Source organism: Schistosoma haematobium, chromosome 3, assembly GCF_000699445.3.
Source record: "Schistosoma haematobium chromosome 3, whole genome shotgun sequence".
Lineage (NCBI taxonomy): Eukaryota > Metazoa > Platyhelminthes > Trematoda > Strigeidida > Schistosomatidae > Schistosoma > Schistosoma haematobium.
Window position 1 is genome coordinate 35164538 of NC_067198.1, and position 13964 is coordinate 35178501.

Here is a 13964-nt window from a genome sequence, read left to right on the forward strand (position 1 = left end):
TAAGAATTCACTTTAATTTCAAGCGGACTGATGGTGATGATATCTAGCGTTCATCGAACGCAAAACCACTAAAGCTGTTTAACTGAGCTAGAAAGCCAATCATTTCAAGTTAAATTAATTTGAACAGAGATGAACAGATACAAGTTTAAAGTAGAAGGTAAAATATGAACAAAATTGGTTATGAATTTAACAGAACACAAAGAAGCGAAATATAAAAGATGACTGAAAATATGAATCTCTGGGAAAAAATAATAGCCTAACCTGTCTTGTTGAACAATTTCGTAGTTTTAACATTTTTACAACTACAGGACACCGTCTAAATGAACCTTTCAGTACCTCAGCACCATGACCATCAGCTAAGGCACCTGTTAATTCAACTTCTCGAGGATCCCATGATTCACCTTCAAGACGATATAAAGTAGCATCTCGTGCTCGTGTTTTTGTACCAATCCAGCTTGTATCACGAAAAGGTCGACGATGAGATAAATCATGTCCTAAAGCTTGTGCTAATGGAGCAATTAATGCCGCAGCACGTGGACGAATTAGCTCTAATGGAGTTTCACCATATTTATTTTCTTGCATAAGACATGCTCCATTTTTAATCAAATACTGTAAAAAAAAAAGGACGATAACGCGCAATATATGTTACAATGATAGGATATATACATACAATCTTTCAAGAAAGATGAATATTCATGGATAATATTTTCTACCATCCAAAGGTATAGAATCTAAAAAAATATAAGAGCCAGCATAACTTTCCATTATTAATGAAGATTTCCCAATTAAAATTGGTTACTTATCTCCTTGGCTAATTATTAAAATTCTCGATAGAGCCGTTGAATGAAATGAATTAGTATCGGAAATAATCAATAGTTAGTGAATACTGACAAGGATGAAGCTAAATGAACCAACTTTTCACGATCGATAATTGATTCGTACCGTAAACATTATAATAATTCATTCACGATAGTAGAGATTCGTGTTATACAGTGAGGTATCTCATTACATGAAGAACTAATGAGAAATTAAAGGATGAGAGTCAAAAGTTGAATGAACTATGGAATAGATTGTACGAGTTTTCATCAAATCAATTAGAATGCGAACAAAAATTACTTGATGAATGTATGGTTCTATTGTTTGGATGAATAAATATATTCATACGAAGTCACTGTAACCTTACATAACTATAGCGAAACGATAGATGGTCTTGTTTGCATTCTTAAAAAATTCGTCCGTTTGTTTTGAGCTTCCTCATTGTTATTAAAGAACATGTATCGATTGGCTAATTGCACATTTTATTCTTTAATGTCATACAAACCCAAGAATAATTTATTTCTATTGGTTGTTTGAATCTTCGTATTGATGCTTAGGACTGCAACTGATCAGTATCTTTTTGGCACCATCCTTCTCTGTTAATAATGGTTGTGACTTAAGGTAATTTCGAGGCATTCCGCACAGAATGCACAAATACCAGTAAGAGACTGGTCAGTTGCAGTCCTAAATAGTAATGGAAAGACCTAAACAACCAATAGAAATGAATTAAGCTTCACCTCGTTGCACAATTTTGTGGCTATCTGAACACAGTAGCCAAGTGGATAACGCAGTGCCATTTAGACAGAACGATACTTGGTTAGAGCCCCGAAGTGAACCATCATCTCTAGGATATATCCAGTTGACGAGTCCCAGATAAAACCAAACAGGCTTCTTGGATTCCACTGCTAACCATTATACATCTCTGCCTGTAAACCTAAGGACAATATACTAAATATAAACCTCGGTAGTTCAAAAACATTTCGACCTCACGGTTTAGTGCTTACAGCAATGAACCACAGTTTTTCTCGTGTAAGTACATCATAATATACGAAATTTTAAAACTAGACATTAATTAATAAACTGATAGAATCTGCAAAATTATAAAAAATATTTTTTCTTGAATGAATGCAGAATGTAATAATAATAATAATAATAATAATAATAATAGACTGATAACATGTTATATTCAATTCAGACTACTAACTAGTATATTATAAATTAGTTTCTTAAACCTTTTAACTAACCGACATGCATTATAATCGACTTTTTGAGAGTATGGGTATTTTTGTCGTGAATAATTATCATATTGATTTCCATGGTCACTATTTTGTTATTAGTATTTTTTCTATCATTATGTAAGCAATATTTCTACATTGCAAATTGATGTTTTTTCAACGTTTTTACCTCTACTATTTTTTTCTTACTAAATCAAATTTGTTTGTTTTCCACTTCATAGTATTGTTGTCATCGTTGTTGTTGGTTTGTTTACTGTGACAGTGTCTTTTTTTAATGATACGGTCAATTAAATTACTTTTATTGTTTGTTTATTACTTGGAATTAAAGAATCGTTTCAGCATTCAGTTACATATTTACGATTTCATTTTACTACCAAGATTTATCTGACTCCTTGGTATTGTCAGCTGCTACTTAGGTGTTAGATTCACACTAAATATTATAAATACAATGGCAACACCAGTTAACTCTCAAAGCCGATAGGCGCATAAGTGACCAGTCCAGTAAAGCTAGATAGATAAAGTTTATCAACCGATAGGAGAAAAGCTAGTTTACAACTGGCCAGTGAAATGAAAAGGAGAAATTATGCGACTAAACCATTAATTACTTATGAGTAATACAATCATAACAATTGAATTTCACAGCATGTCCGTTGCATGATGGGATGAATCGATTTTGCAATCTGAATTTGTATTTGCTGATTAAACGTGGAAAAGCTAAAACCAATTAATACCTTAGTAGGATCTACAGATGTCGTTCTCTAGGTGACCTAATTCTTTTGTATAACTCATCCTATAATCCGTGTGTCTTATTTTTAAAATGGGACATCCTTAACGCCCGAACCCCACTGGAGCACTACTAGAGTTGCTTCATGTCTCTAGCCTGAACAAAAGAGGATGGTTGGGCACGGGGTAGGCAATCCTATCCCATAAAAAACGAATTTTCCAAGAACAAACTTAACCAAAATTAGTAATTTCAAACCCTTTGAACTTTGTCCTGGGAGTTAAATGATATTCATTTAGGATAGTCGTGATGCTTCATAGTGAACGTCGATATTTTTCCAAAACCCCGAAGCCGATGACCTTTCTGTAAACTAGCGCAACAATCAATATATGTCACAGACAAGACTGTCTGCTCTCGTCTTTCTTCTTCCTTCTGGTGGTTGACTGGATTATGAAAATCTTCGCATCTCAAGTGAAACACATAATACAGTGGATAGCTTGGATGCAACTAGATGATTTAGACTTCATAAATGACCACTGTAACACCAGTATTTGCAGCAGTAAACTACGACATACACAAGGGAAAAGCAAGATACTCAAATACAACACCGTCAATACAAATTCAATCACACTTGATGCAGAGGCACTGGAAGAGGTGAAGAATTCATGTATCTGGGCAGCATCATGGATAAATAAGGAGGATCTGATACAGATGAAAACGTAAGGGTCGGAAAAGCGAGGGCAACATATCAAACTCAGAACAACTGTCAGTCAACATCAACGTCGGAATATTCAATACAAATGTCAAGACAGTTCTCATGTACGGAGCCGAAACTTCGAGAACCACTACAACCATCATAAAAAATTACACGTATCTATAAACAATCGTCTACACAATCCGTTGGTCGGAAACCACCAGCAGCAACCTACTGTGAGAGAGAACAAACCAACTTCCAACTGAAGAGGAAATTAGGAAAAGACACTGGAATTGAATAGGACATATATTGAGGAAATCGTCAGACTGCATCACGAGTCATGTCCTAACTAGAAGTAGTGAATGGAAAAGGAAACGAAGGCCCAAGAACACATTGAGTCGGGGATTCGAGACAGATATCAAAAGAATGGATAGTACTTGGAAATAAGTATGGAGGAGAGTCCAGGACAGAACTGGTTAAAAAATCCTGATGAGTGGTCTATGCTCCTCCATCGGGGGTAACAGGTGTGCGTAATTAAGTTTCGATAAAACAGTTCCTCGTAAATTCAAACTTCCAGGTTATGGGTTAACTATAGCTGAATGACTAAAAATTGGATACAGCGTCACAATATATTTTTTGTTACTATCTAATTTCACTAATTTTAATCCAATTTTTAACCTTTTAATACTGTGGTATTTGTTTACTAAGTAGCAGTTCTCGTTTTCGGATTCAAGCCACAAAATTTTGTGGCTTAGAGATTAAAGTGACCAAACTGCAGTCCATTGAACGACACCTTAGGATTCTGTTCTTATCTTGAGCAACTGGCCAGTCACACGCCATGTACAACGTTAGGCATCGAAGATATGATTAGGTAAGATATTAACTAGTCGAATACTTTTAGAAAATTTTGAGGAATCAATAAACCTAGGATCAAAGGGAAGACCTCTACTAGAGATGCTCTTGGGCAACCGGATTACTAAGCATCACTAAAAAATACGAGGGAATTCTAACTCAAAACCAAATAAACAATCCTGTTGTCAGTGAATTAAACTCAAAATTCACACTTCACCGGAAATCTCAAAGACAATTTCTCGTGATGCGACTCCGAATCGGGATAACCTAACTAAGTCTGTCTACTTTAAGTAGTGTGATTATTTGGGTTGAAAATATAAGCCGAAACACACAAGAAGCGGTGAAGCTAAATGATTGCAGGGAACTGAAGTGACTAAGAAATAAATGGTAATCAGCTTACACATGTGAAATATTTCAAAGTTACCATCAAATTCAGCTTGCTTATTTGAGAACTAAGATGGACAGATAAAATGACTGTTTATAAATTTTTTAATAACAGTAAATGGTTAGCTGGAGAATTACTCCTTTCATACAGTTTAACCTGTAATCGTTTGATGTGCAGATAGTAACACAGATGTATATTTATTCAGAGATCAATAATATAGTTTATTAACATCGCAAAATAATGTAATACATGTCAATGATTTCTTCCCAGTAGGTACTTACTTCTCCCTCAGGAAATGCGTGAAAAAGGAAAGGGATCCTTATCGATGACCCCGGCCACCTTAAAATGTTATTAACTGGTTGAAGCTAGTCATACACCACTTTTTATTAGCAATTTATAATCCAATGGCACTGAATCTAAATGGAAATGAAGGTAGCTGTTGTTAGGGGCGATCATTTCCAACTCTTTCAATCTCTGGTGATATGAGCTGTTAATTATTCAGGGATATAGGTTTCTGGTGCCTCATCTTGGCAGAACCATCACGACAACTCAATTCTCGAACTGTAAAGTCCCTGATTCTGGTTTCCCCACTTTTTCAGGTGAGCGAATAGTTATTTGATGGTTATTGAGAATCACCTAAGTCTGTCTACTTTAAATAGTGTGATTATTTAGGTTGAAAATATAAGCCGAAACACACAAGAAGTAGTGATGCTAAATGATTGCAGGGCATAACGTGAACTAATCACACTTGTAAGAAGATGCAGTATCTTCTTGTTGATGTTCAGGACTTCATGGGATTAGTTTCTGTTGGCATGTCTACATCATGAGCTGTTCCCTTAACAAGTTCTATATATGCAGGGTTTGGTATATTTTGTGAATTGCTACTAGCAACGTAATCTAAACTCTTACAAATATATTCATACATTTTGAGTTAACGGTTACATAAACACAGTGCCTTTGTGAATAGTGCGTTGCTGTTCAAGGCTATAAATAGCGGATTTGAGTCTCAGTGTATCATGACGTTAAGACACCAGTACAAAACGCACATCCTGGATTCAATTACTAGTGGAAATTCAAAAATATAACTATATTCGATTATACAGCAATTTAGCAGCTAAATGTACGTTTATATATTATTCTAGAAAACGAACCAATTGTGAGAAAACCAACAATGATGTCTTGCTGTTCACACCTAAATAAATGTGCCGGTGATAAGATAGTTGGAAACCAACCGTTTAAGTTAATGCAATGTAGTTACACAAATAAGTATGCTACCATTTATGATAAGACACTACTGATCATGCAATAGGATTTGTCTCTTAAATTTAGGTATAGTTCACCTTTTATTTCTAAATGGATATATATCAAAGATGAAAGAAAAACAATTTAGTGTATGATGATTCAAGTATAATCTTATGAAACAAAATTTATACTCAAGTATAAAAATTTCCAGAATTTATTTGACATAAAATTTTAGCATAAATTAATAAATATGGATCGCAAAACATTCGTTGAGAATGCACTAGATTATATCAACCTTGTGTTTGTTGCTTACATATACATGTCATGAACATAAAATCTTTAAATTATGCTTATACAAATGATATTTATAACTTGATATATTTTTTGTAACTTCATCATAGACCTATTGATGGAAATAACATTCTCGTCTACTGAATTCTCGGGTATTGATCTCCATCCAGGAGGTCCACTTATCGACTTAGAATACGCAGATGATATAGTCCTGTTTGGTGAAGACGCTGATAAAATGCAGAGTCTTTTGGTAGCACTAAGCAACAATGCCAGAATGTTTGGAATGCGCTTCTCTCCCTCTAAATGCAAGTTGTTGCTTCAGGACTGGTCTGCAGCAACACCTGAACTAAGGATAGGGAGTGAAGCAGTCGAACGCGCTGACAACTTCACTTATCTTGGAAGTTTGATCAGCCCTAATGGGTTGGTGTATGACGAAATCTCAGCACGGATTCGATAAGCTCGCTTGGCTTTTGCCAACTTACGTCGCCTATGGCGAAGGTGAGATATCCGTCTATCAATAAAAGGACGAGTATACTGCGCAGCAGTCCGTTCTGTTTTAATTTACGGCAGCGAAACATGGCCATTAAGAGTAGAAGACACTCTTAAGCTACTAGTATTCGACCACAGATGCCTTAGAAATATTGCTGGGATCACCGGGTAAGTAATACTGAGGTTAGACACAGGATATTAGGGATTGATGGCAAATCAGTTGATGAGGTTGTGAATCTTCATCGACTGAGATGGTTGGGCCACGTGTTACGTATGCCCGAACACCGATTACCACGACGCGCAATGCTAACCGGTGTTCGGGATGGTTGGAAGAAAGTTAGGGGTGGCCAAACCAAAACGTGGCATCAGTGCTTGAAGTCACTAACTTCTAGTCTGAGTCATGTTGGGAGATGCAGACTACTTGGTTGGGGTCCACGTAACTATCGTAACCAATGGTTGGAGACTCTTGGTGACATGGCTCAGAATCGATCACAATGGCGTCGGTGTATACACTCTCTGTCTTCCCTTAAACTAAGAGATTAAAATCGCTTCTTTCTTTCTACGAACTAATTCTTTCTTCCTGTACTATATCCTTTATATGCAATCTTTCTTTTATATATTACACCCTCTGAATTAACTACTTTTATGAATCCGGTATCCATCTTGTTGTGTTAATGAGGTATGGCAACTTGGACCGATGCACATATGTGCCTGGTCCTACGTTGTAGCTGACTGACTGACTGACTGATACATTCGTTATATGAACAGGATCGCTAAAACTAAGTTAACGGAACTGAATAAATGAATAACTTTCCATTTGATAGATTGCTAATTTAAGGTTTGGGAGTAACACAGACGAAATGTATGTAGAAATATATCGGTTACACATTTAAGATACAGTATTTGGGGTAAGACTAATCCAGTACTATAACTTTCAACATCGACTAGGTAGATATAAAATCAACCACAAAGTAGTAAATTTTGAAGTATAAATGAAAAAATTAATGTTTGAAATAAACTGTTTAAAACGCCTGCATCTACAGTGATACAGGTTGACAAAAATTAACACTAAAATGCTGGATAATAGTTACATCCTATCTACAAAGAGTTAAGGTGGGTGTGTCTTTACGTGATGAGGTTCCAAATGAAAATCGAATTTAGCAGATAATAGAGCAGAAGTCAGAGTGAAGCTGAGATCAATTCTTGCCTAGATACGTTCTATTTTCAACTAACTCAGAAACATTACAAAAATTTAAACAGATAGGTTCATAAATTAAACAACAAGACTCACTTCAGCAATTTCTAAATGGTTCCAAAAACAAGCATAGTGTAAAGCTGTATTACCATGTTCATTTGCAGCATCCACATTTAGTCGGTGAGAATTTAACAAATAGTGTACAACATCAAAATGTCCATGAGCTGCGGCTAAATGTAAAGCTGTATCATCACCCATATTTGTAGCGTTAATACGAGCTCCACGAATAACCAGTAAATCAACTATATTTCTTTGTCCTTCACGTGCAGCCCAATGTAACAGGCTGAACCGATGTTCGTCGCCCTGATTTACATCGTTTTCTATATCATCTAACCATAATTTTACTTCATGAAGATTCCCTTCACGAACGTGAGCGATAATAGTTTCCATGAATTAAAAATGAAACAATACCGAAGCTCTGAAAGTAAACATTTTCACATTGGTCGAACAAGTACAATCAGATAAGTTGAAAAGTTGAACTCTAATTGATACGTGTATATTTAAAGAAATAATGTACAAAAAAACAAATGTTAATCATCTTTTTTTATAGGAGCATGGTTTCAAGTTTAGTTTCGGTAAACTGTGCACAAGCTCTGAGGAACAAGAAGATACTTTGCGAAGAAGAGCACGAACAAAGTACGTATCGCTAGTTATCTCTGAAAATTGTTTAGCGAACCCATAACGCTTTAGCTTTTTCAAAAAATCATTGAATTTTCCATCAAATCTGCTAGTTACATCAACGATTATCAGAACACCACTGAAAAGAATTTGTAAACAAAGGATTACGTGAAGTTAATTCCAAGTGAAGAAATTTCATCAATCATGGAGTTCAACTAATGTGAAGAATAAGAATTAGTGATCATTTCATAAACCAAGCAGATTAGCCACAATGAAAATTTTTCAACTATATTCCTGTATACAAAGCTCTATTTTAATTTTTTGTTTATTATGCACTTATTTTTCGAAATCCCGAAGCAGAATGGTGAGTAAAATGTAACTTTGATCACGGGATTCCACCTGACCGCCTTCAGCAAGAAACATACACTTCCCAAAACGAAGCAAATAAACAAATAGAGATAACCATTTTTGCCATACCTATGTGTTATATCACAGCTTCTAAACGAAAATAATAGGATTTCGAATAAAAAACTATTTTTTATGCAGTCTCGTTATATTGCCGATACCTTTAAAACAAACAATCATGAAATGTCTTTAACTACGCATCATATGCCAAAAGAAAAACTGCTTTGAAAGCCAAATTATCTGTCATACGACATCCGGTTACTAGTGTAAAATTTTCCGGAAAAGTAAATAAAACTTAACGAAAGTGAGAGATACTGGATATTGTGAAGTTCAACTCGACTAAAAGTGTCAAATCTTGACATAATGATGGACTAGTGGTATAAGTCTGACCTGCACAAATAGAAAATTTACTTTTTTGGTGTAACGTTCTTGATTACATCAGGACTATCAAGAAGAGCATAACCAACTAGCTCCCAGAGCACTCAAATGTATTTGTGAAACAAATGTTATAAGATTAATATAATTATTTATTTAAACACAAATATCGGTACAAAAAGGCACCAAACAGATATGCGCCACACAAATTATTCGATTTTTGTGAGGGCTAGGATACTACCAGGGTGCCCAAACCGCAGCAGGTGGTTTTCTTAAGAGGGGACACCCCGAGTCTTCGACCTAAATGTATAATACACAAGGCAGTGAAATAACGTCAGGAGATGCAGTCCCATGGTAACCGGTAACCAACGATTGGTTCACACGCCATTTATTCCCTCAGGATCCTGGACCCCATGTACACTATTAGTTTAGAAACAGTGTTTTTCAACTCCCCTAATTGGGTAATCTATACCCACCAATCCGGTTAAAGCACCGGGTATTTGCTTTTCATTCTCTCAAATTCGTAAACAACACCCTCACCGCGAGAAGGCAGTGAGTAGGAATTCCTTGGCAATGGTTGTATGCATGTAGCCATGTGAAAGGATTTCGAGAGGGAGAGTTGACTCTCCCCACTTTCGGCCATACCATGGCATTTGGTAGCGATATAATTACGTTGCCAAATAGGTGTTCTTGTGTTCAGATTTCAGCCAAACCTAATGAACTAAGGGTTCTAATATTACTTGATAGCTGACAAAACTAAATAGGGTGAAGTGGGGCTCAAAACTGTACTTTATTGGGTGGAAGCTGTGTGATATTGCCTTTATTCCACTTTCTTTGAAAACCTATCATTCCAGATTTTGAGATTTCATGAGTTAGGTTATACCGATGAAAAACTGGCTACGTGAGCACGTATACCATATAATTCTATGAAAGAATTTTTAGAGCAGTCTCATTTCAAAATCGAAACAACACATTGAACAGCTTACCCAGATTTCAAAATGCGATTCGCTTCATACAAGAATTCTGAACAATTGGTTCCCATTAAAGATAAGCAAAACACTGCGATATCAACTTCGTTGTTTTTAAGAGGTGTCTATAAAAATCGAAAATCAATTTGTATGTCCTATTTTTATTCGCAATCAGATTAGTAAAAACAAATATGTGCATTAACAATTAAAGCCTCAGTGAAGAACTTCTTAGAAAGTTTCGTCTATTAATCTATGTCTTTGTATATCGATTATTGGAGAAAGTGATTTTAACTGCATTTTCAACAAAGAAAACGACAGATGTGTACATATTTAAGATCCTAAAATAAAGAGGAAGCATACTAGTGTATATTCGTTTTTTTTTAAAAGAACATTTAGGTTAAACGTCGAATAGTTAGGCCATCACTCAACCCACCAGCATTGTGCTGGAAGTTAGTATGTAGGTTGGGATATGTGTGAAAAATCTTTGTAAAACATTTACAAAGTACAGCTTTACTTATTTATTTATTTAAACACATAAATATTGGTACAGGAGGGCACCAAATATATATGCGCCACACAAAACAATGAGAATTTAATGAGAAGGAAAAAAGGTAAGGAGCGTAAAGAAAACGATAACGAACAGATTAGTGTAAGGTGGTGTAATAATAACAATGGGGGAAACAGAAACGTACACTCAGAAGAGATCTTTCAGTTAAGGAAGAAGCAACCACTTTTTATGACGAAAGTAAAAGGTTACAACAGGATCGCCACTGGCTTCTATTCTGAGCCATAGCTGATAACGTCTCTACTCGAGAACGTTTAGATAGAACCGAATTTCCACCATAGACGAGCTGCTGTATAAGTCGAAAAATAAGGATAGACAGAGTAGGAATAAAAGAGAGTGAATAAATGATGTAGTAAATAATAACAACAGTAATAATAATAATAATGTGAATCGTTTGATTAATAGTTGAAGCAAGAAAAGTATTTTCCATAATTATCGACAGTCCATCATATTTGTGTGCGGGCTGTGATACTGCTCGGATGCCTAGACCGAAGCAGGTGGTTATCTTAGGGGGGCCGCTCCCCGAGCCTTCGACCTGAAGGTCTGATCCACAAGGCAGTGGAGCATCGTGAGGAGATGCCACCCCATGGTAGCCGGTGACCAACGATTGGTTCATACGCCATTTGTTCCCGCAGGATACTGGAGCCCATGTGCACCATTGGTTTGTGATCCGGTTAAAGCGCCGGACATTAGCTTTTCGTCCTCAGCTTTACTTACTCTGAAGTGGCTTAAACTGAGTCATGAAACGTAGGAAAATTTACGTTTTCTACGGATTGGGATATTACGAATATATCATTTATTGATAACAATCTACCCAATGCTCAATTTATTAGAGATCATCAAATCAAATCTTGATAATGATACTTTACTAACTAGGGTTTGAACCACGTTAGAATTCAAGGGGCCAGTGAAACTATTTAGATATCCGGAATGGAATGACTAGAGCGTAGTTCGACTCCGAAAACTACTAGCTGAAAGTCGTGTTTTCATCAGTAACTTGGAACTTGAGTTAGAATACTAGTCGTCTGAAAATCCCTTAGTAACTAGGACGTTGCATTCACCTGAGCGGATAGATTTCTATAAGCATTGAGGTTTGATTGTATTTTTTGGCTAAAATCTATCATACATGCGATCGATCCTCCGAAGAAACTATCATTATATCCTTCTAACTTACGTACATTCTCTTCGTTTGATGGAGTAGTCTGTTGGTGATCAAGACATTTAGTTCCGACCAGTGGGTTGCGAACCCTAATCCATTTATTCCCGTCTATAAGCCGAATAGTGTAATTGATTCTGACACAAATGGTGTTCTCCGAAGCCAGTAAAGTAAGTTTGCTGTTGGTAGATGAGTTACATTGAAACAATGAACTTTTTTAGATTATTTCACAGCCACGAATTAAAATAGGACTGATGCCTAAATAGTACAATGTCTCGATGGTTGGGAGACATCTCACCAGAATAAAATCATTTGCGCAACGGAGTGTTCCTTAAGTCACGTAACTATCTAACTGAGTTGTTGCATATGCAAACAACTTTGGGAACAAGTTATACATATTACAAATCAACTAAGTTATCACAACAGAACAATTAATTATGGAAGTGTCAGGGAAATCTAACAGGAGGCGCAAGCATGGTAAGCAACGGAGAAATCGTCATAAACATCGATAAAGTACATGGTACATAACGATACGACTTACATGAGCCATATCACAAGCAATGACACGTTCGTTTACGGAGACAAGATCAAAAGAGTACACTTCGTAATTACTGGGCAATAACTGACTTAATCTTCCATCACCACAACCAAGATCAGCTACTTTGTAGTTTGCCATTAAATCTGAACATTCTTCGATAATTTTACTCTTGACCCAGATGAGAGGATCTTGAGGCCACTGGGAAAGTTGGCGTTGATAACCTTCATGGTATATTTCGAATGATTCAGGATCCTCCTTGAAAATAGCAGCTGCTTCTTCACTTGTGCAGGTATACAACTTTTCATTCAGAAATCGAAACCTCTAACTTAGAGTGTAAGAGAAAAAACTTACATTGAAGCGTTTATCAAGCAATCGAAAGTGTTCTTCTTTGGATTTTTGGAATGTTTAGATACTTTCTCGATTTTTCCAGAGTGATGTCTAGGCTTTCTCTTGGTTTTTGAAAGTGTTTTCTTGAGCTTTGATAAGTTGAACTTCGTCATATGAATGGTGAAGTAACGCCGCAATCTATTTTACCTCCAAAATCTATTAACCCTCAACTTCGTGCCGTCAAAATGGATGAATCAAATTACTTAAATTATGTACGTAGGCTGTTAAAAAGCTTTTGTTTTAACTCTTACACTTCTAATGTGATGTTGCCTAGCCCTGGAAGGAACGAGATGAACTAGAAGATTATCGAACTTTGAAAATCGTCGAAAAGTAAGTCATGAATGTACGAAAAGAGCTTTTCGTTAATTATTTGAGACAAAATCAAAATTCATTCATCTGTAACACTTCCGTCATAGACGAAAATGCATAGCATTTTACTGTAATTTTGATAGCAATTTGGTGTCCTACTCTTTTAATTGACTGACTCGTCGGTTTTCGCACCTGTATTAGCTGTTCTTCATTTGCTGACTAACCTCATACCTGTTACGTTTACGGGTCCCAATGGGTATATTCATGACTGTTGACATTGATTGCGGAAATTATTTCAGAACCACTGACGATGCTATTCAATAACTTCATGTTTTTAACTGAACCCCGTAAGGATTGTAAGGACGTTATGGTTAGCCCGATATTTAAATGTGGAGGGACGCAGACTATGCCCAACTACTGATCTGTCAGTTTAACCATCATGAGAGTTTAGTTACTTTAAAAAAGAAACCACGTTACCTCACTTCGTCACACAGAATGATGCAACCTGCCACTCCTGAGAAACAATGGTTTCGAAATAAACACTCATACTTAACAAACCTACCGAGTGCCAGAGAGGATCAAACATCAGCCCAAGGTAACGCTTTATCTGCTAGTGTAATAGCCATATACTTCAGGGAAAGATTCAAAGATTTAAATCCTGCC

The 13964-nt window shown here is 36.1% G+C and overlaps 1 protein-coding gene across 1 annotated transcript in view; it reads right to left on the bottom strand.

Moving 5' to 3' along the window:
• Positions 1-13354, bottom strand: part of PAT4 (Integrin-linked protein kinase pat-4) — a 37003-nt gene extending 23649 nt beyond the window's left edge. The window contains exons 1-5 of the mRNA XM_051213722.1: positions 12957-13354; positions 12609-12926; positions 10365-10471; positions 8017-8737; positions 262-609 (exon numbers count right to left, since the gene is read on the bottom strand). Coding sequence (XP_051069723.1) covers positions 262-609; positions 8017-8370 — 702 coding nt within the window. The 5' untranslated portion in view covers positions 8371-8737; positions 10365-10471; positions 12609-12926; positions 12957-13354. The remainder of the gene's footprint in view (positions 1-261; positions 610-8016; positions 8738-10364; positions 10472-12608; positions 12927-12956) is intronic.
• Positions 13355-13964: the final 610 nt, after the last annotated feature.